This window comes from Ursus arctos, unplaced genomic scaffold (genome assembly GCF_023065955.2).
Source record: "Ursus arctos isolate Adak ecotype North America unplaced genomic scaffold, UrsArc2.0 scaffold_37, whole genome shotgun sequence".
NCBI classification, from domain to species: domain Eukaryota; kingdom Metazoa; phylum Chordata; class Mammalia; order Carnivora; family Ursidae; genus Ursus; species Ursus arctos.
In genome coordinates this window covers 5989504-6012707 of record NW_026623053.1, presented here as the reverse complement: position 1 = coordinate 6012707, position 23204 = coordinate 5989504, and the positions used below count along the sequence as shown (strand labels likewise).

General features: G+C 57.4%; 1 protein-coding gene across 4 annotated transcripts; it reads left to right on the top strand.

The window, feature by feature from the left end:
- Positions 1 to 898: 898 nt before the first annotated feature.
- On the top strand, positions 899 to 22954 carry MYH7 (myosin heavy chain 7). Of its 4 annotated transcripts, XM_048214446.1 has the most exons (41): positions 1064 to 1208; positions 2355 to 2473; positions 2719 to 2772; positions 3241 to 3449; positions 3745 to 3888; positions 4171 to 4327; positions 4508 to 4535; positions 5123 to 5231; positions 5315 to 5407; positions 5511 to 5574; positions 5925 to 6023; positions 6255 to 6358; positions 6988 to 7126; positions 7219 to 7337; positions 7449 to 7598; positions 7854 to 8024; positions 8614 to 8923; positions 9195 to 9262; positions 9615 to 9702; positions 10344 to 10461; positions 10590 to 10713; positions 10972 to 11108; positions 11344 to 11599; positions 12208 to 12450; positions 12600 to 12776; positions 13548 to 13693; positions 14817 to 14907; positions 15613 to 16002; positions 16228 to 16354; positions 16581 to 16699; positions 17452 to 17648; positions 18169 to 18352; positions 18543 to 18708; positions 18845 to 18969; positions 19549 to 19857; positions 20085 to 20288; positions 20414 to 20539; positions 20720 to 20995; positions 21877 to 21972; positions 22103 to 22237; positions 22821 to 22954. In XM_048214446.1, the coding sequence occupies exons 4-41, from the start codon at positions 3249 to 3251 to the stop codon at positions 22836 to 22838; spliced, it is 5808 nt and encodes a 1935-aa protein (XP_048070403.1). In that variant the 5' UTR covers positions 1064 to 1208; positions 2355 to 2473; positions 2719 to 2772; positions 3241 to 3248; the 3' UTR covers positions 22839 to 22954. The 4 variants fall into 4 exon arrangements, with proteins under 4 accessions (XP_048070421.1, XP_057162441.1, XP_048070363.1 ...); XM_048214464.2 differs by lacking the exon at positions 2355 to 2473 and having other exon boundaries at positions 899 to 1099; XM_048214406.1 differs by lacking the exon at positions 2355 to 2473 and having other exon boundaries at positions 1061 to 1208.
- The last annotated feature ends 250 nt before the right edge of the window (positions 22955 to 23204 follow it).

The window sequence follows — 23204 nt, the reverse complement described above, 5'->3', positions numbered from 1 at the left end:
TCACAAGAGGCTATAGGTGGGCCAGGCAGCAGCTGGCTTTGTTAGGGGTCTCCTTGCTCCAAGTAGCTGTATTTTCTGTGCCTCCACGAGCATCTGGCTCTGGGCTAGAGCGCTCCGTACCTTCCGTACCTGAAGGCTGGGCTAGGAAAGTGAGTCAGGCAGGGGGTCCACTAGGACCGTCAGGCAGCAGCTGGGTCTGCCCTCTGAGCACAGAGACTCCTTGCCTCCCTGGACTTCCAGCCCTCCCTCCACACGCTGGCCTCCAGCCCCCATCTGCTCAGCTCCCCCCACCGCCTTGAATCTTGCTGCTCTGCCTAGCTGCATGACCTCAGAGAAGGCACTTCCCCTCTCCATAAAATGAAGGACTAACGAATGGCCTGCCTGGCTCTGAGGTTCAGTGACCTCAACACACTGCCTGGCTGGTCCAAGGAAATCAGTGCCCAAGCCAGAGTCCCCATCTCTAAGCTCCCTCGTCATTCTTGCCACTTGGCTGGGAAACCTCCTTCCAGCTGCTCCAGGCTAGCCCCCACGCGGGGGCCATGCCCCCAGCTCTGCCCTACCCCTCTGCTGCTCACACTCACCCCCTCCCATCTCACTGGGGAGGTAGGACCCAGGCCAGGAAGCAGAGAAGACACCATGCGTGGGGCAGGGCCAGCTCAGGGGGCAGGGGTCGGAGGGGCAACTGTGTCAGAGGCCAGGAGAGCCCTGGGGGAGGGCCAGGCCCCTGCCTGCCTGAGGTCACGGTGGTCTGACCAGAGTCCCCTGTCCTGCCAGCTATGGAATGTGAAGCCTGGCCTGGGAGATATTTTGGCTGCACTTTGAGCCATCCCCGCCCCCTGGAACTCAGACCCTGCACGCTCCATGCCATAACAATGACGACCACTTCCAATTGTTTCCTAGCTGGTGGGGGGGGGAGCACTTTGGGGAAAGGGGGGGGAGCCTGGGGGAAATGCTTCTAGTGACAACAGCCCTTTCTAAATCCGGCTAGGGACTGGGTGCAGGTGGGGGTGGGGGCGCCTGCTGCCCGATATATACGGCCCCTGACCAGGTCAAGCTCCACAGCTCTCCCCTGTGCTCTGTCTTCCCTTGCTGCTCTCAGGTAGGAGCGCCGAGCAGGAGGCCTTCCTCTGGGATAGGGGGCCCCAGCTTTAGGAAGGGGCTCCTCTAGGAACAGCAAGCTGCATGCAGGGCTTCATGCAGAGTACCAGGTCTGATCATTGAGCACACAAGTGCAGGTCTAAACATGAGTGTAGGTGCCCTGGGAGTGGGGGGCTCGCTCATGTGTTGGGGGGGGTGTGAATGTCTATATCTGAGCATATGGGACCAGAATGCATTATGCATTAGAGATGAGTGTGTGTGTGTGTGTGTGTGTGTGTGTACAAGCATGCCCAGTCTCAATGCATGGAAGGGGAGGGTGTGTACCTCGCTGTCTGATGAAGATACGGAAATATCAAGTGGGAGACGTGTCTATGATCACGCCTAAGGCTAGCTGGTCCATTTGAGGGGAGGGAGAAGAGGATGGCAGAGAACAATGACTTAGCAAGTGTATGTGCTTAGAAGCTAGTTCTGTGGGGTCTGTCATGGGTAACTACCCATATCCACGCACGTGGAGGTGCTTGTGTGCACATCCGGGAGTCGAGACCACTCCAGCGTGTGCACACCCTGCAAAAGGGGCTCACAGGCACATGGTGTGGCTGTCCCAGGTCTTTTGGGTTCTTTTTTTTTTATTGGGTTTTTTTTAAAGATTTATTTAGTTAGTTGAGAGAGTGAGAGAGAGAGCACGAGCGGGAGGGGCAGAGGGAGAGGGAGAGGGAATCTCAGGCAGACTCCGCACCGAGCGCAGAGCTCGACTTGGGGCTTGATCTCATGACCCCGAGATCGTGACCTGAGCCGAAACCAAGAGAGGGACACTTAACCGACTACACCACCCAGGCGGCCCTGTTTCAGGTCTTTGTGTACTTGGGAACATCCAGCGATCTGGGCTTTTTTATACTGTACACATACTTAACGTGCGTGTCTGCTGCCGCGGCGTGATGGCACCTTGGGAGGGTGTGTGTGGCGAGGTGTAGGCAGGAAGCGGGTCTGTATGAGGCGTGTGCACGAGCAGTAGATGTGCGTGTTCGTCAGAGGACATGTGGAGGGCATTCAGCTGTGTGATGGGTGTGCCTATGAGAGGGTGCCTACGAGGGTCTCCTCTCCGAGAGTGTCCACCAAGACTGATAGTCCAATGGGGGCAGGATGGAAGAGAACTGGCTTTGGAGTCACGAGGCCTGGGTTCAAGGCCTGACTCCGCCACTTCTTGTTATGTGTTCTTGGACAAGCAAACCCCTTAACCTTAATTTCCTCATCTGTAGAATGGGGTGAGGATTGAGTAAGAGAGTGTGCATAAACGGGCTTTGGAAACTGTAAAGCACTGAACAAATGCGACCATTAGCTGTTTCTCAGATGGCTCCAAGTAGTCAAGTTTCACTAGGTGAGTATAGGCAAGGGTGGGACCATCTCCCAAGTTCGAGGACAAAGAATAGACATCAGGAAACTGTTAGAATTATTGCTCAGGAGAAAGGGCCACAGTGTTTGGAAAGCCAGACAGGGGACAGGACCAGAGAAGCTGGCCACCACTCCCCACCTGTTTTCAGGCCTGGGGGAGGGGTGAGTGCCGAAGGGCAGAGCCAGGGAGCAGCGGGGAGGTGGCCCTAACACAGCTTTCCCTCTTTCCAGGTCCCCTGCAGGCTTGAGCCCCTTTCATCTAGTACACACATTCAATAACCCGAGGTAAGGAAAGCTGAATGTGGAGTGTGGGGGAATCCGGGAAGACTGGCCATGACAGCCCCAAGGCCAGGCTATGGGACTCTAGCTTCTGCCTTGCCTTGGGGAGTGTGTCTTGGCAACCAAGAGCCCCTTGCCTGTGACTGGGGAAGAGCCAGGGAGGGACAAGGATTAGAGATGGACATAGTTAGCATTCTGCTTCCAGAGAAGCCCAGGACGCTCCTCCCTCCTCTAGGAAAGCCCCAGTCCAAACAAAAGTTGGCCTCCCTTTCTGCCCTGACAGGTTTGCTAGGCTATTCTCGGGTTGAGGGATCAGCTCAAGGAAAAAGAGGTGCAAGGTGACCCACCCCTGACTCAAGAGGATGGTGATAGGCTCTGGGGCTGCCACTGAAGGCGAGAAAGCCCGCAGAAGGGCGTGGAGGGTGGGTGGACGGGAGGGTAGCTAGCATCTTCTCCCACTCCCGGCCACTGCAGGCGCAGCCATGGTGGACGCGGAGATGGCCGCGTTTGGGGCCGCCGCCCCCTTCCTGCGCAAGTCAGAGAAGGAGCGGCTGGAAGCCCAGACCCGACCTTTTGACCTCAAGAAAGACGTCTTTGTGCCCGATGACAAAGAGGAGTTCGTCAAGGCCAAAATTCTGTCTCGAGAGGGTGGCAAAGTCACCGCTGAGACCGAGCATGGCAAGGTAGGTGGCAAGGCTGGTGTGAGAGGCCCTCCTGGACCCTCCCCCCCATAGCTGGAGTACACAGAGAGGGTACCACCAGGACCCATCCCATGCAGACCTGAGGGCAGGCCGATCTCCCCCTCTTCAGGGCAGGGATCCACCCCCCCCCCAACAGCCCTTTGGATTCCTAATATCCTGTCTATCTTCCCTACGATCCCGGTCCTTCTCTCTTGAACACTGCTGTGCTAGAACTCGCCTGACTCCTTTCTGGGCAGAGGGAGGGCTGACAGGAGGGCCTGCATGGGGACTGTTGCAGACGGTGACCGTGAAGGAGGACCAGGTGATGCAACAGAACCCGCCCAAGTTCGACAAGATCGAGGACATGGCCATGCTGACCTTCCTGCACGAGCCCGCCGTGCTCTACAACCTCAAGGAGCGCTACGCCTCTTGGATGATCTACGTGAGAGCGCCATCCGGGACCCCTCCGAGTCTAGTAGCTTCGCCCTCCCCAACGGCCCACCTCCTGGAGCCGCAGGGTTCTGCTCTTCGTGTCCAGGCTCTGTATCCCAGCCCCTGCATCTCCACTTCGGTTCTCACACCCCCAAGGCTGGGATTACCCAGATTTAGTGCTTTCATAGATTTTCCTTTCTCTTCTTCCCCTCCTGGCATTGTTCTCTTGTTCTGAAACCCGCCATTCCTCCCTCTTCATCACCAGCACCTCAACCCTCCTTCTCTACCCTAGACCTACTCGGGCCTCTTCTGCGTCACCGTCAACCCCTACAAGTGGCTGCCGGTGTACAACGCCGAGGTCGTGGCCGCCTACCGGGGCAAGAAGAGGAGCGAGGCGCCGCCCCACATCTTCTCCATCTCCGACAACGCCTATCAGTACATGCTGACAGGTGACAGGCCTCGGCGGCAGGGTTTTCTCGGGAACCGCATGGGAGGGAATGCACAGTTGGTTTGGGCAACTGGGACATGCCTGGAGGGAGGCCCGGAGGTGGGGCAGAGAGGGTGGGTAGACACCAGGCAAGAGCATCCTGGGTAGCTCCTGACCTTTCCTCCCCACTTGCTCCCAACAGACAGAGAAAACCAGTCCATCCTGATCACGTGAGTGCAGCTCGTAACCCGTTCACCTTCCAGAAGCTCCCTGACCCTAGCCCCTATGCATGGACCCGCAGTTCTCATGTCCCCCCACCTTTATGCCGGCTCTTCTTTCTTCTGTGACCTTTACCCTTGCCTTTGCTTCCCCACTTCTTTTTGCTTCCCACCGCTCTTGGAGTTTTCCTCTCCCGTTCCCTACGCTCACCTTCCTCCAACTCCTCGCTCACTCATCCATAGCCTAGTATCACGGTGTCTTCATCCCCTCCTCGTTTTCTTTCGTCTTTCCCTTCAGAATCCTTCCGCATTCTGCCAACCTCACCCATTCTCTCCCGAAAGGGCCCAGGCCCATCTCCTCACATTTACCTTGCCCAGCTAAGACCAGGTTCCTTCTGCCCAAACCCAGCGGCTCCTTGTGGCACCCTTCCTGGTGCTCCCCTGATCCCATGTGTGTTCGGGGTGCACATTACCTGGCAGCTTCCTGCTTTGGGGGCTCCCACTGTCAAGGAGGACCAGACGTTCTCTCCTAACTTGAGGCTTGTTCGTCTCAGGCAGTGTCTGTTCACTGCCTAATGAGGCCCTGACTGTCCCAACAGTGGGGAATCCGGGGCCGGGAAGACGGTCAACACCAAGAGGGTCATCCAGTACTTCGCTGTGATTGCCGCCATTGGGGATCGCAGCAAGAAGGAGCAGACCCCAGGCAAGGTAGGCCTGTTGTCCTCCACGGGCCTGCGCTGAGAAAAGGGAAGGGGAGGCCTCTCACCCGCCATCCTTCCTGACCTCTGCAGGGCACCCTGGAGGACCAGATCATCCAGGCCAACCCCGCCCTGGAGGCCTTCGGCAACGCCAAGACCGTCCGGAATGACAACTCCTCCCGCTTCGTGAGTAGTCCCTGACCTTGGATTTGGGATTTGCGTTGGTGGATAGATGATGTCAAATATGAGCCTTGCCTCAACTCATCACTGGCCTCTTCCATCTCCCCAGGGGAAATTCATTCGAATCCATTTTGGGGCAACTGGAAAGTTGGCATCTGCAGACATAGAGACCTGTGAGTACCGTGGACTTGGCTTGAGCTCACCCTCATTCTATGTGATTGTGACCCCAACCTCTCTCACTTCTCTCTCTGTCTCTCCATCTGTGTCTCTCTTTAGGCCTCTGCCTTTCGGTCTTTCTCGCTCTCTTTCTGTCTCTGTCTGTGTCTTTGGGTCTGTATATTCATCTCCCTCTTAGACGTCCTCTAATCTTTCTCCACCTCCGTCTCTTCATGTCTATGTGTGAGCCTCTCTCTTTGTCTCTTCCTTTTCCTCCGCCTTTTGCTTGCTACATTTGTCATTCATTTTCCTCTCTTGTGCCCAAATCCCCACATTTCTCTCTTTCTTCTCCCCTTACCGTTCACAGACCTTCTGGAAAAATCCAGAGTTATTTTCCAGTTGAAAGCAGAGAGAGATTATCACATTTTCTACCAAATCCTGTCTAACAAAAAGCCTGAGCTGCTGGGTGAGTCAGAGCTACCAACCGAGACCAACGATCTCCATGGCAACCTGGTCCCCTCTGCTTGTCGCTGCTTGCTGGCAGGCCCTGGGTTTACGGAGCTGCTGGATTCAGTTCTGTGGGATGGGAGACCACATTAAACCTTGTCACCTGCTTTCCTGCAAGCCCTGTGCTGTGGTAGGCAGCCCCTCTGACGGCCAGAGGCTTGTGTCCTATCCGCATCACATCTTCTCCCAGATATGCTGCTGATCACCAACAACCCCTATGACTACGCATTCATCTCCCAAGGAGAGACCACGGTGGCCTCCATTGATGACGCTGAGGAGCTCATGGCCACCGATGTAAGTGTGTGAGAACCTGGTCGAGAGGTGAGGGGACTGGCAGTGAGGGGTAAATGAGACCGGAGACGCTGTCTCTCTGTTATTCAAAGTGGTATGACCCTCCCCAAGGGCCAGAACATGCCCCATGACCGGGATGTGTTGGGGAATGGGTGTGTTGAGATGTGGTGGCCAGTATTTGGTGTTCAAATAGACAGAGAGGGCTGAACACCATGGGACAGAGAAGCAGACAAACCAAAAAGCAAGGCATCACCAAGGGAAAGGGGGAGGGTCAAGGTGTCGCTATGGGGTTGGGGCAGGCTATTCGGTGAAGACTAGATACAGACAGGTATGGAAGGTTTAAGCAGGGAAGCAAGTGTGGGGCCTACAAGAGGGACAAAAGTCGAAAACCTGAGTGGGTAACCAGAGCAGCTTCAGAGGACAGCTCTGACCGCTGATGCCAGATCTGGGGCCGTAGGCACACCATCCTGCTCTTGTGCCTCCCATCTTGGTTTTGGAGTTCCTCACTGGGCATGGGAGTCTCAGAAGCTACAGGGATTCAGGAGAGAAGCTCTCCCTCCTACTGAAGAGGGATCTCGTTTACCTGCCATACGTCCTTTTCTGGGCTCCACCAATGTGTGGTCTGCCTACAGAACGCCTTTGATGTGCTGGGCTTCACCTCAGAGGAGAAGAACTCCATGTACAAGCTGACAGGTGCCATCATGCACTTTGGAAACATGAAGTTCAAACAGAAGCAGCGAGAGGAGCAGGCCGAGCCGGATGGCACCGAAGGTGGGGGTCTGGGATGCTGGGGGGCAGCCGTGGGCCACACCTGTAGAGGAATCATCCCTTTACCAACTTGGCTGCCTGTCCTCTCCTTCCAGAGGCTGACAAGTCCGCCTACCTCATGGGGCTGAACTCAGCCGACCTGCTCAAGGGGCTGTGCCACCCTCGGGTGAAAGTGGGCAACGAGTACGTCACCAAAGGGCAGAATGTCCAGCAGGTGGGTCGTCTTCAGGAGATAAATGGGGAGGGGGCTGGCATCCTGCAGTGGGGGCTTTGGAATTCACTCTCCGCACTAATCTGCTCATCTGGTCTCTCCCTTACCTTCCAGGTGGCGTATGCCACCGGGGCACTGGCCAAGGCCGTGTACGAGAGGATGTTCAACTGGATGGTGACACGGATCAATGCCACCCTGGAGACCAAGCAGCCACGCCAGTACTTCATAGGGGTCCTGGACATCGCCGGCTTCGAGATCTTCGACGTGAGTGGGGGGAGCCCAGGCACATATGTGCCTCACTCGTTCGCACCTGTGACCATCGTGGCCAGTCGCGGGAAAGGCAGTGGGGCTCAGGGGTGGCAGACGCCTCGTCCCGTCTTCCAGGGGAGCTCCCCCTCCCTGGCCTGACGGGGGAGGGGACCAGCCACACCCCTGGCTGGGCTTGGGCGCGGGCCGGGCTGACCGCACCGGCCCCCCCAACCCCTGCCCGGCTGACCTGCTCCGCCCCCGCCCCTGCAGTTCAACAGCTTCGAGCAGCTCTGCATCAACTTTACCAACGAGAAGCTGCAGCAGTTCTTCAACCACCACATGTTCGTGCTGGAGCAGGAGGAGTACAAGAAGGAGGGCATCGAGTGGGAGTTCATCGACTTTGGCATGGACCTGCAGGCCTGCATCGACCTCATCGAGAAGGTGCGGCCTCCCCCCGCCGCCTGGCGTCCCAGATGGAGTGCCTGAGCGCCCCAATCCCACCCTACTTGAATGCCCCCGTCGAAATGGCAGCCCCTCTCCCTGCTAGGGAACATGTGTTGGGTCCCGAGCCCTGTGTTGTCCTGACCACCCAGGACAGGGGGGCACAGGGAGAGCGGACGTCCTAGGGGTTTGGGAATGGACACGGGGAGGATGGGCAGCTTCAGGAATCCTCCCATACCAGTGTGTTTAACAACCCTGGTTTAACCTGGTTTGGGTGTGGGGCAGGGAATCATAAGACTGCACCTGTGTTCAACCCCAGCATCTCAGGGGTCTGGGCAATGGAGTGCTGTGTAAAGCATCTGGACCACCCACATTCCCAGACGTTCACAAAGCTCCCTCTGAAATCGAACAAAGAATTCTGCCTTGGGAACGCATGGACAGGTGCAAGTTGATGATAACTGTCCTCAAAGCTGAGCCTGGTACCTTAATTCCCAAAGGGGCATCACCATAAGCAAATACTGACCTCAGAGCAGGATCCTTCAGCATCCACGTGAAGCATTCTCAGTGATACCTTCCCCTCTACCCTCAGCCCATGGGCATCATGTCCATCCTGGAGGAGGAGTGCATGTTCCCCAAGGCCACTGACATGACCTTCAAGGCCAAGCTGTATGACAACCACCTGGGCAAGTCCAACAACTTCCAGAAGCCACGCAACATCAAGGGGAAGCCGGAAGCCCACTTCGCCCTGATCCACTACGCCGGCACCGTGGACTACAACATCCTGGGCTGGCTGCAGAAGAACAAGGACCCGCTCAACGAGACGGTGGTGGCCTTGTACCAGAAGTCCTCGCTCAAGTTGCTCAGCAGCCTGTTTGCCAACTACCTGGGGGCCGACGCACGTGAGTAGAGCCAGGAACCCTGGGGACTAAGGAGCAGGGTTTCTGCCGTGGTTCTGAGGCAAGTCCATGGCGACACTCCACCACTTTCGTGTCGGGCTGTGCCTTGAGGTTACAGGTTCCGTGAGATAGAATGGGGTGGAGAAGCCGAGCCGCCCCCAGTGAGGACCGTCGCCTGGAGGTCAAATGCCAGCGAGGACGGAAAGAGTCTGTGGTGGAGGGCTGGCCTCCCACACGTCCATTCAGGTCGCTTTCCTTGACTCTCTTCCCACAGCTGTCGAGAAGGGCAAAGGCAAAGCCAAGAAAGGCTCATCCTTTCAGACCGTGTCAGCTCTGCACAGGGTAAGCCTGTGCCCCAGCCCCAGCCCAGCATGGCTCCCCAGCACCCACCAGCCCTGCTCCTTCCCGCCGTTCCCATGCCTGACTCCTCTGTCTCCCGCTTCCCTTGTGGCCCCTTTCCCTCCTTGTCTTTCCTCCTCTCCATTCTCTCCCCCTTCTTGGGTGGCCTCTTCTCTCCCTGTTTCCCATCTCACTCTCACTTTCTCTCTGGCCTTCCAACCTCTCCCTCCTCCGTATCCTCTCTGCCATTCCTTCATTCTCTCTGTCTCTCTTTCCCTTCCTTCCTCTCCTCTCCCTTCCCTCCTTCTCTCTCCTTCACTCGCATTACTTTCCCCTCCTGCGCTTTGGGCCACAGGAAAATCTGAACAAGCTGATGACCAACTTGCGCTCCACGCACCCCCACTTCGTGCGTTGCATCATCCCCAACGAGACCAAGTCTCCAGGTGAGGCGCAGAACTCAGCCCAGCCCCCCGCTGCCCATGTGCCCCAGGCCCTGGGGACAGGGCCTCCTAAGCCATCTCCTAATCCCCCACCATGGTGGTTTCCAAATGACTCTCGTCCCATCCCCCATGAGGTAGCAGACTACTCTCCCCCGCCCCGTTTCCTTGTATTTACAGTATGGCTTGGGGGGGCCCTGTGAGGCACTTTCATGGGCATGGCCTCACAGCACGCACCCCCAGTGAGACATACAGAGATTGTTTATCCTTTTTCTGACTGATCAGGAGCTGGAGGCATCAGGGGCCTGAGTTCAAGGCCTGGCTCTGCTCTGGTCAGCTTTTGACCTTGGTGAAGTGCCTTAACCTCTCTGGGCTTAACTCCTCTGGGCTTAGTTTCTTCCCTAGAAAATGGGATATAACCACCCTGGCAACTGCTTATGATAATAAACACAACATAAAAGAAGGAATGTGAAAACCTTTTGGTTACTCTCAAGAGTACAGCTAGGGGGGAAAAAAAAAGGACCATTATGAAGTGACTTGCTAAGGTTGCTGGCTAGTGAGTGGCAGAGCCAGAATCAGAGCCCCGAACTTTTGACTGAGTCCAGTCCTCTCCCCACACCTTCGTCCCTCCTCTCCTCCCGCTGCAGGGGTGATAGACAACCCCCTGGTCATGCACCAGCTGCGCTGTAACGGGGTGCTGGAGGGCATCCGCATCTGCAGGAAGGGCTTCCCCAACCGCATCCTCTACGGGGACTTCCGGCAGAGGTGGGTACAGGGAACAGGGGGAGCCCGCGCAGACTTGGTGGGGAGGGGAGTCCCCAGATGGCCCCGAATGCTGTGGGCAGAGCAGATCGGTGCAGAACGTGGGTGACTCGGGGCACCTGTCTCTCCAGATACCGCATCCTGAATCCAGCAGCCATCCCCGAGGGCCAGTTCATTGACAGCAGGAAAGGGGCAGAGAAGCTTCTGGGCTCCCTGGACATTGACCACAACCAGTACAAGTTCGGCCACACCAAGGTAAGGGAAGGGAGGAGATGAGCTGATTACAGAAAGACCTGTCTTGTCCTTTGGCTCCTTACCTCACAGCTCCTTCCCTTTTACCAGTCATCCTAGAACCATCTCTAAAAGGCATGCTCCCCTCCCCATGGACCTCCCAGCATCATTCCCTCTCCCAGCTCCAGCTGCCATTGGCCTCCCTCTTTGAGTTCTTTCCTCGGGTGTTAACTCCTTGAAAGAACTCTTTCCCTTCCCGGCCCACCCGCCCCTTGCCCGCAGGTGTTCTTCAAGGCGGGGCTGCTGGGGCTGCTGGAGGAGATGCGGGACGAGAAGCTGAGCCGCATCATCACCCGCATCCAGGCCCAGTCTCGGGGTGTGCTCTCCAGAATGGAGTACAAGAAACTGCTGGAACGCAGGTGAGAGCTCCAAAAGGAGGCTCCTGGCCATCGAAGGCCTAGGCCGATTCGGGGGCAGTGTCAGGAGAAAGCTCACCGAGACTTGAAACAAGCAGACCAGCAGGAGGGGCTCCTCTGGGCGGGCCTCACAGCCAGGACACCACAGAGGAAGGGAGGGCTTCGCTTAGGAGTCAGGGCTTCAGGACAGGAAGGAGAGATGGGACTCTCTCACCACCCTCTTGCTGGGCCCCCGCAGAGACTCCCTGCTGATAATCCAGTGGAACATCCGGGCCTTCATGGGGGTCAAGAACTGGCCGTGGATGAAACTCTACTTCAAGATCAAGCCCCTGCTCAAGAGCGCGGAGAGAGAGAAGGAGATGGCCACCATGAAGGAGGAGTTTGCGCGCCTCAAAGAGGCGCTGGAGAAGTCGGAGGCTCGCCGCAAGGAGCTGGAGGAGAAGATGGTGTCCCTGCTGCAGGAGAAGAACGACCTCCAGCTCCAAGTGCAGGCGGTGAGGCTCCGGGCCTCCGTGGGCTCACGCACCTGTTCAGCCCCCGGCTCCCACACCTCCTGCACCCCCCACCCAGAGCTCACCGTGTCCTCTCACAGACACGGGATTCTGGAATCAACGCTCTAAAGACCTCCAAGGAGGTCCCTCTCGAGAACAAAAGGGAAGGGGGAAAGAACCAACTTTTAAAAAATGGGCTTTCCACTTGGGAAAGCTGGAGCCACAGCTCAATAATTTTTTGAACTAGGCAACCATGAATTATCTTTGAGTCTCAGTGTCCTCATCTCTGCACAGGGGATAAAGCTGCCCGTCTCACCAGGCAGTAAATATGCAAAGTGCTGGCCTCAGTAGATGCGGTTCTTTCCCTTTGGTGAAGGAGACCAGAGGAGGAAGGCCAAGTAAAGAGACTTCTGGGTTCCCTTCCTCTCTGCTTCCATCCCCCAATGTTCCCATCACATTGTCCTGCAATTCTTTCCTTCCTCATCCTTCTGAGGTTCCTCTCAGCTGGAGATATCCTGGAGCTCCCCTGCTACAAGCTGAGCCTCTCCCTGCACCTGCCAGGGTGAGGACCCCACACACTGAAAAGCCTCCCCTCTGCGCTTTGTGCTCAGGAACAAGACAACCTGGCCGACGCAGAGGAGCGCTGCGACCAGCTGATCAAGAACAAGATCCAGCTGGAGGCCAAGGTGAAGGAGATGACCGAGAGGCTGGAGGACGAGGAGGAGATGAATGCGGAGCTCACTGCCAAGAAGCGCAAGCTGGAGGACGAGTGCTCTGAGCTCAAGAGGGACATCGATGACCTGGAGCTGACGCTGGCCAAGGTGGAGAAAGAGAAGCATGCAACAGAGAACAAGGTGAGGGCAGCTCCTTCTGGCCCCAGCCCAGGTCTTCTCAGGATTCCTAGACCACGGTATGGTCCTGGTCCTTGGCACTGGACATCCCCATAGATGTCTCCAGGCCAATGACCTCTGACCCTAAAGGAGACGGGGTTCTTGGTCGACAGGTGAAGAACCTGACAGAGGAGATGGCTGGGCTAGATGAGATCATCGCCAAGCTGACCAAGGAGAAGAAGGCTCTGCAAGAGGCCCACCAGCAGGCCCTAGATGACCTTCAGGCTGAGGAGGACAAGGTCAACACCTTGACCAAGGCCAAGGTCAAGCTGGAGCAGCAGGTGGACGATGTAAGTAGATTGTCACAGGGCCTAGATATACCATGGCTGTATGTGTGTGTCTGTGTGTATGAGTGTGTGTTTGGAAGGATGGGATTGGAAACTGTTCCCTCCCCTGATACCTTTCTAGAAGGGAGCTGGGGAATAGAAAAGTGGAAGGGTGATCAATTATGAGTCATGTGTGATCAACTGATATGATCAACAATAGAGACGGACTTCCTTTTTTTCAATTTAGTTTCAATATCTCAACTTTCAACCACAGGGTCTAGAGAGTTATCACATAAGAACGTAATATATTTCTTTGGGAATTTTGTGAGGCTCTGAGGATCTTTGGACCTCTAATATTCTAAGCAGGATCTGACCCTCAGCGACCATTGTTCCACAGATAGCTCTCTGTGCATATCTCCATTGGATCGTTTATCACCCATGTTACCATTATCGAAGTATCTGTCTCAGCCATAGGACTGTAAGCTGCCTTTAGGTGAGAACGTGGATTGATTCAGTTGCGCATCTGAAGTGCCTAGCACAGGCCCGCAGGAGCCCACTGAATGAACTAATGGAGCTTTGGGTTTCATCACACAGTCATTCATGAAATCATTTATCAAATAGTTACTGACCGTCCCTCCATGCTAGGCGCTCTCATGGTCCCCAGGTCACTCTGGGGACGCTTTTCCAAGTCCTGAGCATCTCTTAGGATTCCCCAAACCTGGAGTGGCTGAACTTCCAAATCACCAAATCAGGATGACTGGTCTTACGGGGCACACTGGTCCTTCTCCCCACCAGCTGGAGGGATCCCTGGAGCAGGAGAAGAAGGTGCGCATGGACCTGGAGCGAGCAAAGCGGAAGCTGGAGGGCGACCTGAAGCTGACCCAGGAGAGCATCATGGACCTGGAGAACGACAAGCAGCAGCTAGACGAGCGGCTGAAAAAGTAGCGTGTGCCCCTCCCTGGCGCCTTTCCTCCTCCCCGGCTCGGCAGCCTGTTCTCCCCGTGACACTGCAACTGCCCCAAGATGCCCATCCTCGGAGGCCACACAGCCTCATGCAGCCTCCATCAGTGGGTGCAAAACCGTGGGCAGAGGCCTCCAGGAAGAGGGCTCTCCTCCCCCAGACACAGGCAGCAGGGCCCTCCAGTCCTCCCTGGCAACAAGCCTAACCTGGATCCCTCAAGCCTTTTCTTCCTGTTGGGCAGCGAAGAAGGATGGAAACCGATAGCTTGCCTCCTTCTACACACAAGTCTCCTTGGAGACCAGTTGCTTAACACTGAGGAAGGCTCCACACAAAAGCCTCTCAGGAAAGGCCTTTCAGGTTCTTCTCAGAAAGCCCCGAGGACCACAGAGAAGTGGGTCAGCCGCCAGGCTTGAGCAGTGCGGGGTCTGATTAACCTATGCATCCAATTCTTACTGCAAGCCCTACCAAGATGTACAGACCCACTTCCCACACTTGACAAACTGAGCCCGCAGGGTAGATTTGGATCAGCAAGGATCTTATGGGGCTTTAGGGTCCGGACTTTGAAAGGCTCTAAGAATCATCAGGCTTGCGTCCTCATGGGGCCTGTGTCTGCCCAGGAGCCCTCACGCTCCCCCAGGCACACCATGTGTTGAAAGAAGGAGGGAATATATGATCCCAAGGATCCCCGAACCACCGTCTAAGGATAGTATTTTGAGGCCCACTTTACCAAAGAGGAAACGAAGGCTCAGAGAGGTTAACCAAAGTGCCCAAAGTAACAGTGATAGAATTAAAGACCATCAGAGCGAAAAGGGGCCTTTGAAACCATCTAATGCAATGCCGTCATTCTACAGGACCACAGAGAGGAAGTCCCACAGAGTCCAGGTCCTGTCTCTCCGCCTGCGGTGCTCTGCCCATTACATTTCTTGCTGGACTTCAGTCCTTCAGCACGCGTTACATTTTCAGGGACCCTACCTCCTCCCCAGATGCTATTTTTCTGATGAAATCCTGCTCTCCGTTTTTTTGTGTTACCATTTCCAACCACTGGTGGGCCCTCTTGCTGCCCAACCGATCTTCCTCATCTTACTCTCCCTCCTTCCCCACAGGAAGGACTTTGAGTTGAATGCCCTCAACGCAAGGATTGAGGATGAACAGGCCCTGGGCAGCCAGTTGCAGAAGAAGCTCAAAGAGCTTCAGGTAAGGTGTGGGATGCCCCGGGCTGGTGGTCAGCTTCCTCCACCCTCTCCTCCAGGATGCCCTCCCCCCCAGCATTACAGGAACTTGCTATGTGTCCACGAAGGGACATGCTAAGCTACCGCAGTGCACCCATGGAAGGCTCCTGGGAGGGGCTGGGTGAGCCAAGGACGACATAGGAAAAGAACTTGAAGGTCACAGGTGTAGGGGACAGAAATCCTGGCTTCCTGTCTCAACTCTGATTTAGATGGCAACGGTGGGGCACCCACTCCAGATATCTGGGTCTCTGTGTCCTCCCTTGTTACCAGTGGCTTTCAAGATCCCTTTAGCCCTGACAGTCTGTAACTTTGATTCTTACCCCTAGAGCAGACAGCTTGTTAGGTCTTTAGACAAACATGGCTCTCTCACTCTAAACTTTTTGTGTTTTTGCTTAAAATATCCCTAGAACACAGGTCTCTTTGTCCCTCTTAAACAGTAAACTTCAACCACTTTCTTTCCGATAGAAAATGTATAATGTTCTGGCCTAAAGGAAGGCTAGTTCAGCTGTCCAAAACATCTTCTCCAAATCCTTTTATTCCCACTTCTCTCCTGGTAGAACTGGAAAGACTTGCTGTTCCAGACAGGCCAGGAATGTTCTAGAGCTCTGGGGTGGGGGCTCCGATGGGCGGCTCCGGGCGGTGGGTCTGAGCCCTCCGTGTCCCGGGCCAGGCTCGCATCGAGGAGCTGGAGGAGGAGCTGGAGGCCGAGCGCACCGCCAGGGCCAAGGTGGAGAAGCTGCGCTCAGACCTGTCCCGGGAGCTGGAGGAGATCAGCGAGAGGCTGGAGGAGGCCGGAGGGGCCACGTCCGTGCAGATCGAGATGAACAAGAAGCGCGAGGCCGAGTTCCAGAAGATGAGGCGGGACCTGGAGGAGGCCACGCTGCAGCACGAGGCCACGGCGGCAGCCCTGCGCAAGAAGCACGCGGACAGCGTGGCCGAGCTGAGCGAGCAGATCGACAACCTGCAGCGCGTGAAGCAGAAGCTGGAGAAGGAGAAGAGCGAGTTCAAGCTGGAGCTGGACGATGTCACCTCCAACATGGAGCAGATCATCAAGGCCAAGGTGGGCCGCCTGCTCACCGTCCTTGCACCCAATTCCTTCCACCCACCTCCACTTTCGGTCCATGTCTCCTCTCTTCTCTGACGGTTCAGTTTCCTGCTTCCCTTCTCCCACCCTGTTCTCCCATCCTCTCCCTTCCATGCCTCTCCTCTTCACTTCTGTAACTGCACCCCTTTCCACCCTTCAGTGCCCCCCACATCCATCGTACAACTCCCCTTCCTCCCTCAGGCTAACCTGGAGAAGATGTGCCGGACCCTGGAAGACCAGATGAACGAGCACCGAAGCAAGGCCGAGGAGACCCAGCGGTCTGTCAACGACCTCACCAGCCAGCGGGCCAAGCTGCAGACCGAGAACGGTGAGCCCCACCCCATGTCCCCTGACTTCCTGAGCCACCCAGCCTTGGGTAGACACTCACACGCATGTACACACACATACACATGTACACACACACGTGTACACACACACATGTACACACACATACACACTTCTCCAGAGAATGGGCCTAAGGATGAAGGGAGGGGATTGGGAGACAGAGGGGTGGCTGACCTTCCAGAGTTGATCGTGCCCTCATGCCTCTCCAGGCGAGCTGTCCCGGCAGCTGGATGAGAAGGAGGCCCTGATCTCCCAGCTGACCCGAGGCAAGCTCACCTACACCCAGCAGCTGGAGGACCTCAAGAGGCAGCTGGAGGAGGAGGTTAAGGTGAGGCCCAGACTCAGGCCAGTTGGCCCAGGCAAGGAGCAAGCAGGTCCCAAGAACGAGGCTTGCTGTCTTTCCGTTGTTCTCCCATTTTCCATACGGAGTTAACAGCCCAGGGCCTAGCACATGCCTCCTCAGTCTGTTGCCCAGGCCAAGGCCTTCTGCCTTTTTGCGGCCATTTCTGGAGGGAGAAGGGTCTGGGTCAGGGGAACGAGAAGGGGAGGAGAGAAACACACTAGGGAGGAATGGCGGCCTTGGCGGGATGCAGGTGTGGGATGCAGGAAAGGCACAAGTGGGTCCTGGGATTAGCAGGACAATCTGAAAGCTGGAGAAAGAAACTAAACTGGAGCCTGTTTGGGGCACTTTGCCGGCCTCATGAACAAAAGAGGGAAAGAATAAGACCTTCTAGAAAGGCCAGGGCTCCAATCCTAACCTGCCCCTCAGAGCTTGGTCATCTTGAGGAAACCACCTCCACTCTCTGAGCCGCTGCCTCCTCCCCCGTCGACGGGGTTGAGGTTGGTAATGCAAGCTCCAGTGAGGAGCAAGGAGTGCTGGGCATGGCTCAAGTGAACAGTGCGGGGCCACATGCACACTCTTTGTTGTTCGTCCTCCGGAGACTGTTCCGTATCCCCCGGGGAATTAGAGATAGGGGAAGTCCCAGGGAGGCTGGAGACATTAGGGTGAAGACATGGACAAGGACTGGGGTGTACTCTGGGGAAAGCTGAGCCCTCCTCCCGGTGCCCGCTCCCTCGCAGGCGAAGAACGCGCTGGCCCACGCGCTGCAGTCAGCCCGGCACGACTGTGACCTGCTGCGGGAGCAGTACGAGGAGGAGACGGAGGCCAAGGCCGAGCTGCAGCGCGTCCTGTCCAAGGCCAACTCCGAGGTGGCCCAGTGGAGGACCAAGTACGAGACGGACGCCATCCAGAGGACCGAAGAGCTCGAGGAGGCCAAGTGAGTCCCGGGCGGCCCGCCTCTAGCTGAGGCCCCTCTGCAGGCGGGACACAACCCAGCCCAATGCTGCGAAGATTCCTCACCGGGGATGGATGCTTGGCCAGGTTCTGACAACACAGGAGAACCCCGTCCAGGGCCCCACCTCCTTCTCCTCTCAGGGAAGCTTTTTGCTCGCGTTATGTTTCTCATCCGAATATAAGACGAACAAAAGGTTTGTCTGAGGGCAGAGTGCTCCCTCCAGGGGCAGGGTGCTGTGACAGGGGAAGTGCAGTGGCCCAGGGTCAGAGGAGACCACCTGGAAGGCCCTCCTGGGTGCTGTGGGTCTTCACAGTGTGCCACCAAGACCCTCTGCCAGCCCCGTTCTCAGACCTCCTGGGGCCTCTCCTCAGCTTCTCCAACAACGCTTCTGAATTTTCAAGGACTGTTTTCTAGAATACTCACGTTGTTTCCCCTTGTCCAAATCTACACCCTCCGTCCTCCCCACCCTGTCCCATCCCCCAACCCCCACTACCCTGGGCAGGAAGAAGCTGGCCCAGAGGCTGCAGGATGCCGAGGAGGCTGTGGAGGCCGTCAATGCCAAGTGCTCTTCGCTAGAGAAGACCAAGCACCGGCTGCAGAATGAGATCGAGGACCTGATGGTGGATGTGGAGCGCTCCAACGCAGCCGCTGCGGCCCTGGACAAGAAACAGAGGAACTTCGACAAGGTGGGCCTGGGCTGGCGGCCTCCACCAGGGGCACAGCAGGGAGGCCAGCATCACCATGAAGCCAGGGACCTCCTCCTGGGGGGCCGGGGAGGAGGCTGAGCCCTGCCGAGGGGCCTGGGCAGGCCCTGGAGGGGCGGTTGGGGGGCTGGGGCTAGGGATGAGGGCTGCGCAGTGAGCCAGGTCCCCACAGATCCTGGCCGAGTGGAAGCAGAAGTATGAGGAGTCGCAGTCGGAGCTGGAGTCCTCGCAGAAGGAGGCGCGCTCCCTCAGCACAGAGCTCTTCAAGCTCAAGAACGCCTATGAGGAGTCCCTGGAGCATCTGGAGACCTTCAAGCGGGAGAACAAGAACCTTCAGGGTGCGCTGGGGCCTGAGAGGCCAGGGAGGGGCTGGGGGCAGTTTCCTCATGGGGCACCACCCAGGGCCTCCAAGACGGGTGCCCCCCATGTTGGACCATGGCAGCCCCCAGCTGAGTGGCCCGGCCCCTCCCACAGAGGAGATCTCCGACCTGACCGAGCAGCTGGGTTCCAGTGGAAAAACCATCCATGAGCTGGAGAAGGTCCGCAAGCAGCTGGAGGCTGAGAAGCTGGAGCTGCAGTCGGCCCTGGAGGAGGCTGAGGTGTGTGTGCAGGGCGTGGCCGGGGGGGGGGGGGTGAGGGGAAGCCCTAGGCTGGGGTCCCTGTTCTCATCTCCTTTTTGTCCATTTTGTTCACTGGTCCATCTTCAGAGCCTAGAACAGTGCCTGGCACATAGCAGCCCCTCAACAAACATTTTGTGGCATGAATGAATGAATGAATGAACGAATGAATAGGTCACTCTATTTCCTTCGCACATTCAACCCATTACATCTCAGACAAGATTTCCTGGATCCACTCCCCTCTCCTTTCCGCCTCTGCCTCCCACTTTGGGGTTTTTCACATTCTGTGCCTGATTGCCTCCGTTTCCTTGGCAACACCTTTCTCTTCATTTTCCTCTTTGTCTTCACAGCTCGCTCTCCTCTGTGAGCGTCTGAACCACCTTTCCAAAGCCTATTTTTTTTTCTTTTAAATTCTCTTTTCTTCTTCCTCCTTCTGCTTCTTTGAACCACTTAATCTCAATCTCGAACTCACTTTGTATCCGTGACTCATGGACAGACCCCTGTCCCTCGCCCCGTGCCCTGACAGTGGGCCTCAGACCCTCTCTCCCCACCCCCTGCCAGGCCTCCCTGGAGCACGAGGAGGGCAAGATCCTGCGCGCCCAGCTGGAGTTCAACCAGATCAAGGCGGAGATCGAGCGCAAGCTGGCGGAGAAGGACGAGGAGATGGAGCAGGCCAAGCGCAACCACCTGCGGGTGGTGGACTCGCTGCAGACCTCGCTGGACGCGGAGACGCGCAGCCGCAACGAGGCCCTGCGGGTGAAGAAGAAGATGGAGGGCGACCTCAACGAGATGGAGATCCAGCTCAGCCACGCCAACCGCATGGCCGCGGAGGCCCAGAAGCAAGTCAAGGGTCTGCAGAGCTTGCTGAAGGTACGGGGACGCTCCCGAGGCGGGACGTCGCCGCACGCGCACGCGCAGTGCGCGCTGGCGTCCACGCGGCCGCGCTGGGCGGTGGCGCGGGCAGCGGGCTCCTCCCGGCTCCTGCGGGGACAGCCCGACCCCCTCCTGATGCTCCCGGCCGGCAGCCGGCCTCGCCCCGCGGCCGCCTGATGGGCCCCGGCCAACCCCTGTGGCGTGCCCGCCCTCCCGGTCTGCAGGACACCCAGATCCAGCTGGACGACGCGGTGCGCGCCAACGACGACCTGAAGGAGAACATCGCCATCGTGGAGCGGCGCAACAACCTGCTGCAGGCAGAGCTGGAGGAGCTGCGGGCCGTGGTGGAGCAGACGGAGCGCTCCCGGAAGCTGGCGGAGCAGGAGCTGATCGAGACCAGCGAGCGGGTGCAGCTGCTGCACTCCCAGGTGAGCGGCCCGGCGGCGCGGCCCTGGAGGGAGGCACAGCTGGCAGGACCCCGCGGGTGAGGTCTCAGAGCACCCTCCCCGTGGATGCTCAGTGCTTTTCGTGCTCTGCCCTCTCTGATCCTCAGAACACCAGCCTCATCAACCAGAAGAAGAAGATGGACGCAGACCTGTCCCAGCTGCAGACGGAAGTGGAAGAGGCGGTGCAGGAGTGCAGGAACGCCGAGGAGAAGGCCAAGAAGGCCATCACCGACGTGAGTGCCCGCTCCCCCCCGCCCCCACCACAGGCCAGGCCCCCGAGCCTTGGCGAGCTGACTCATGCAGCGGCGGGAGCGGCGGGCCTTGGGAAACAAACACCAGGCCAGGAAAATAGTGACCTTCGAAGGACAAGAGGCCCTGGGCCTTGTTCTCTTAGACCTTTCTTGTGTCTGCAGGCTGCCATGATGGCGGAGGAGCTGAAGAAGGAGCAGGACACCAGCGCGCACCTGGAGCGCATGAAGAAGAACATGGAGCAGACCATCAAGGACCTCCAGCACCGGCTGGATGAGGCCGAGCAGATCGCCCTCAAGGGCGGCAAGAAGCAGCTGCAGAAGCTGGAGGCCCGGGTGCGGGAGCTGGAGAACGAGCTGGAGGCCGAGCAGAAGCGCAACGCGGAGTCCATCAAGGGCATGAGGAAGAGTGAGCGTCGCATCAAGGAGCTGACCTACCAGGTGCGGGCATGGTGGCCGCTCTGGGCTGGATCCCCTGCACTACGGCCTGAAGCCAGGGAGATACCACCGAGAGGAATGAAGTGATCTCTCTTAGCCTCCTCCAGGGCAAGGAGTGGAAGCGCAGCCCCCGGCTGCCCCGTTTCCACCCTGCTCAGCCCTGTTCTACCCCGACTGTACCCTGGCTAGAGGTCAATCTCTGTGCCTCTTGGCCTGGGAGCTCTGCCTCCAACCTCACCCTCCGTCTGCCCCCTGGGGACAACACCCAGAGCTCCAGGCAGAGCTCACCCAGCAGATTTCCAGAAAGCAAGTATGTCTCTAAACTCCAGTTGGGTTCCATGACCACCAAAATATACCAAAAACGACCCCAAAGTCATTCAACAAATCTCAAAACTTTTTGATTTGTTTTCTAGAATCAGACCCCTAATTAGATTTTGCTTCTGTTCCAATCCAGAAGGTTACCGTCTTCATACACACATGTCCTTAGATCAAGTCTGTGTCATTTCCCTGCAGCCCGGGAAATCTCAGCATGATGCAGTCCCAGTGCTCCTGCCAGTGTGTGCTGGTTTCTAGAACAGGAGAGTTGACCCTGCCTGGGGCCCCAGGACCCCTAAGGGCCTCCTCCCTGGAACAGCACACGTGCATGGTTTTGTGCAGAATTTCAGGACTCCATCAGCTCCCTAGACTCTTTCCTGAAGCAAAACATTAAAAATATTCGTAGTTTTTTGTGGTAAAAAATTACAAGAAGTGTGCAAGAGTTTGTTGAAGATCAGAGAGTAGGTATTACGTTCCCGGTAAAAACAAGCTGAGGGAGGGGCATGCCGCCTAGCATGACCACGCCCTCCTCACGCCCACCCCCCCCACCGCCCCCACCCCACCCCCAGACGGAGGAGGACAGAAAGAACCTGCTGCGGCTGCAGGACCTGGTGGACAAGCTGCAGCTGAAGGTCAAGGCCTACAAGCGCCAGGCCGAGGAGGCGGTGAGTGGCCCTGCTAGGGACTGGGCCTGGAGGAGGAACACTGGGGAGCCCCCCCCCCCCGGAAGCTAGGAGGCTGAGAGAAGCTCTGGCCTCCTCTCACCTCATCCTCCCCATCCCTGAACCCCCACAGGAGGAACAGGCCAACACCAACCTGTCCAAGTTCCGGAAGGTGCAGCACGAGCTGGATGAGGCCGAGGAGCGGGCGGACATCGCCGAGTCCCAGGTCAACAAGCTGCGGGCCAAGAGCCGGGACATCGGCGCCAAGGTGGGTCCCTCCGCTGGGCCTCACTGGTCGCCCCGTGTCAGCACGTCCGCCAGCATCAGTGCCCCTCAGACAGAGCCCACTCATGCCAGGGATCCCTCCTCTCCCTTCACCCCCCACAATTGAACCCTGAAGCCCCAGAGGGCAGGTAATGCCGTCCTCGGTGCCTTCTAAGATTGTTCCAGCTCTAACTTTCAATGCTTTGTGAATCCCAGCCCTAGGGTGGTCAGCAACCCTAGAAGACCCCAATTTGTACACACCCACTATGTCCCAGTTCCCCGCAACTGCTGGTCTCCTTTCGTCTTTCACCTAGTTTGGGCCTAGAGCCTAGTAACTCAGCCCTAAGGTGGCCCGCCTAGAGGACCCCCTTTCCTCACCCAAGCAGCTTCCCTCTGGCTGACCTCAGAGCCCTGACCCCTCCACACCGACCCCTAGGACACATCTCTCACCACCATAGGGGCCTCCCACAGGCCCACAGTGGCCCTCCACCCCATCGGGTGCCCCATCTCCCCTTTGTTTTCTGTGCCCGTCCCTGCCCAACACCCACCTCCCCAGAACTAATTTGGACTTTGTTTCCTTTCTAAAGAGCTTGAATGAGGAGTAGCTTTGCCACATCTTGATCTGCCCCGTCCTGAGGGTGCTGGTGAAGCCCCCAGTTCCAGAGCCTATACAGCAGCCCCTTTGGAGGAAGCAGAATAAAGTTATTTTCCTTGAAGCCAAGATCCTGCCTCCAGACTCTTCTTCGCCGCCCGCCAGCCACAGGGACATGAACATGGGGGATGGGGTGGGGCTCCAGGGGACGAGGGGCCGCTTCACAGACAGCCCAAGGAGGCCTTCCTGGAGCGCCCTAGAGGCTCCGAGCATCCTGGGTGCAGCACTGGCCCAGACGCTCCCCTTCCTCTCCTCCTCAGCAGGTGATACCTCTCCTCCCAGCCCTCTCCCTGGCCCAGAGACCATCCCCTCGGGGTGC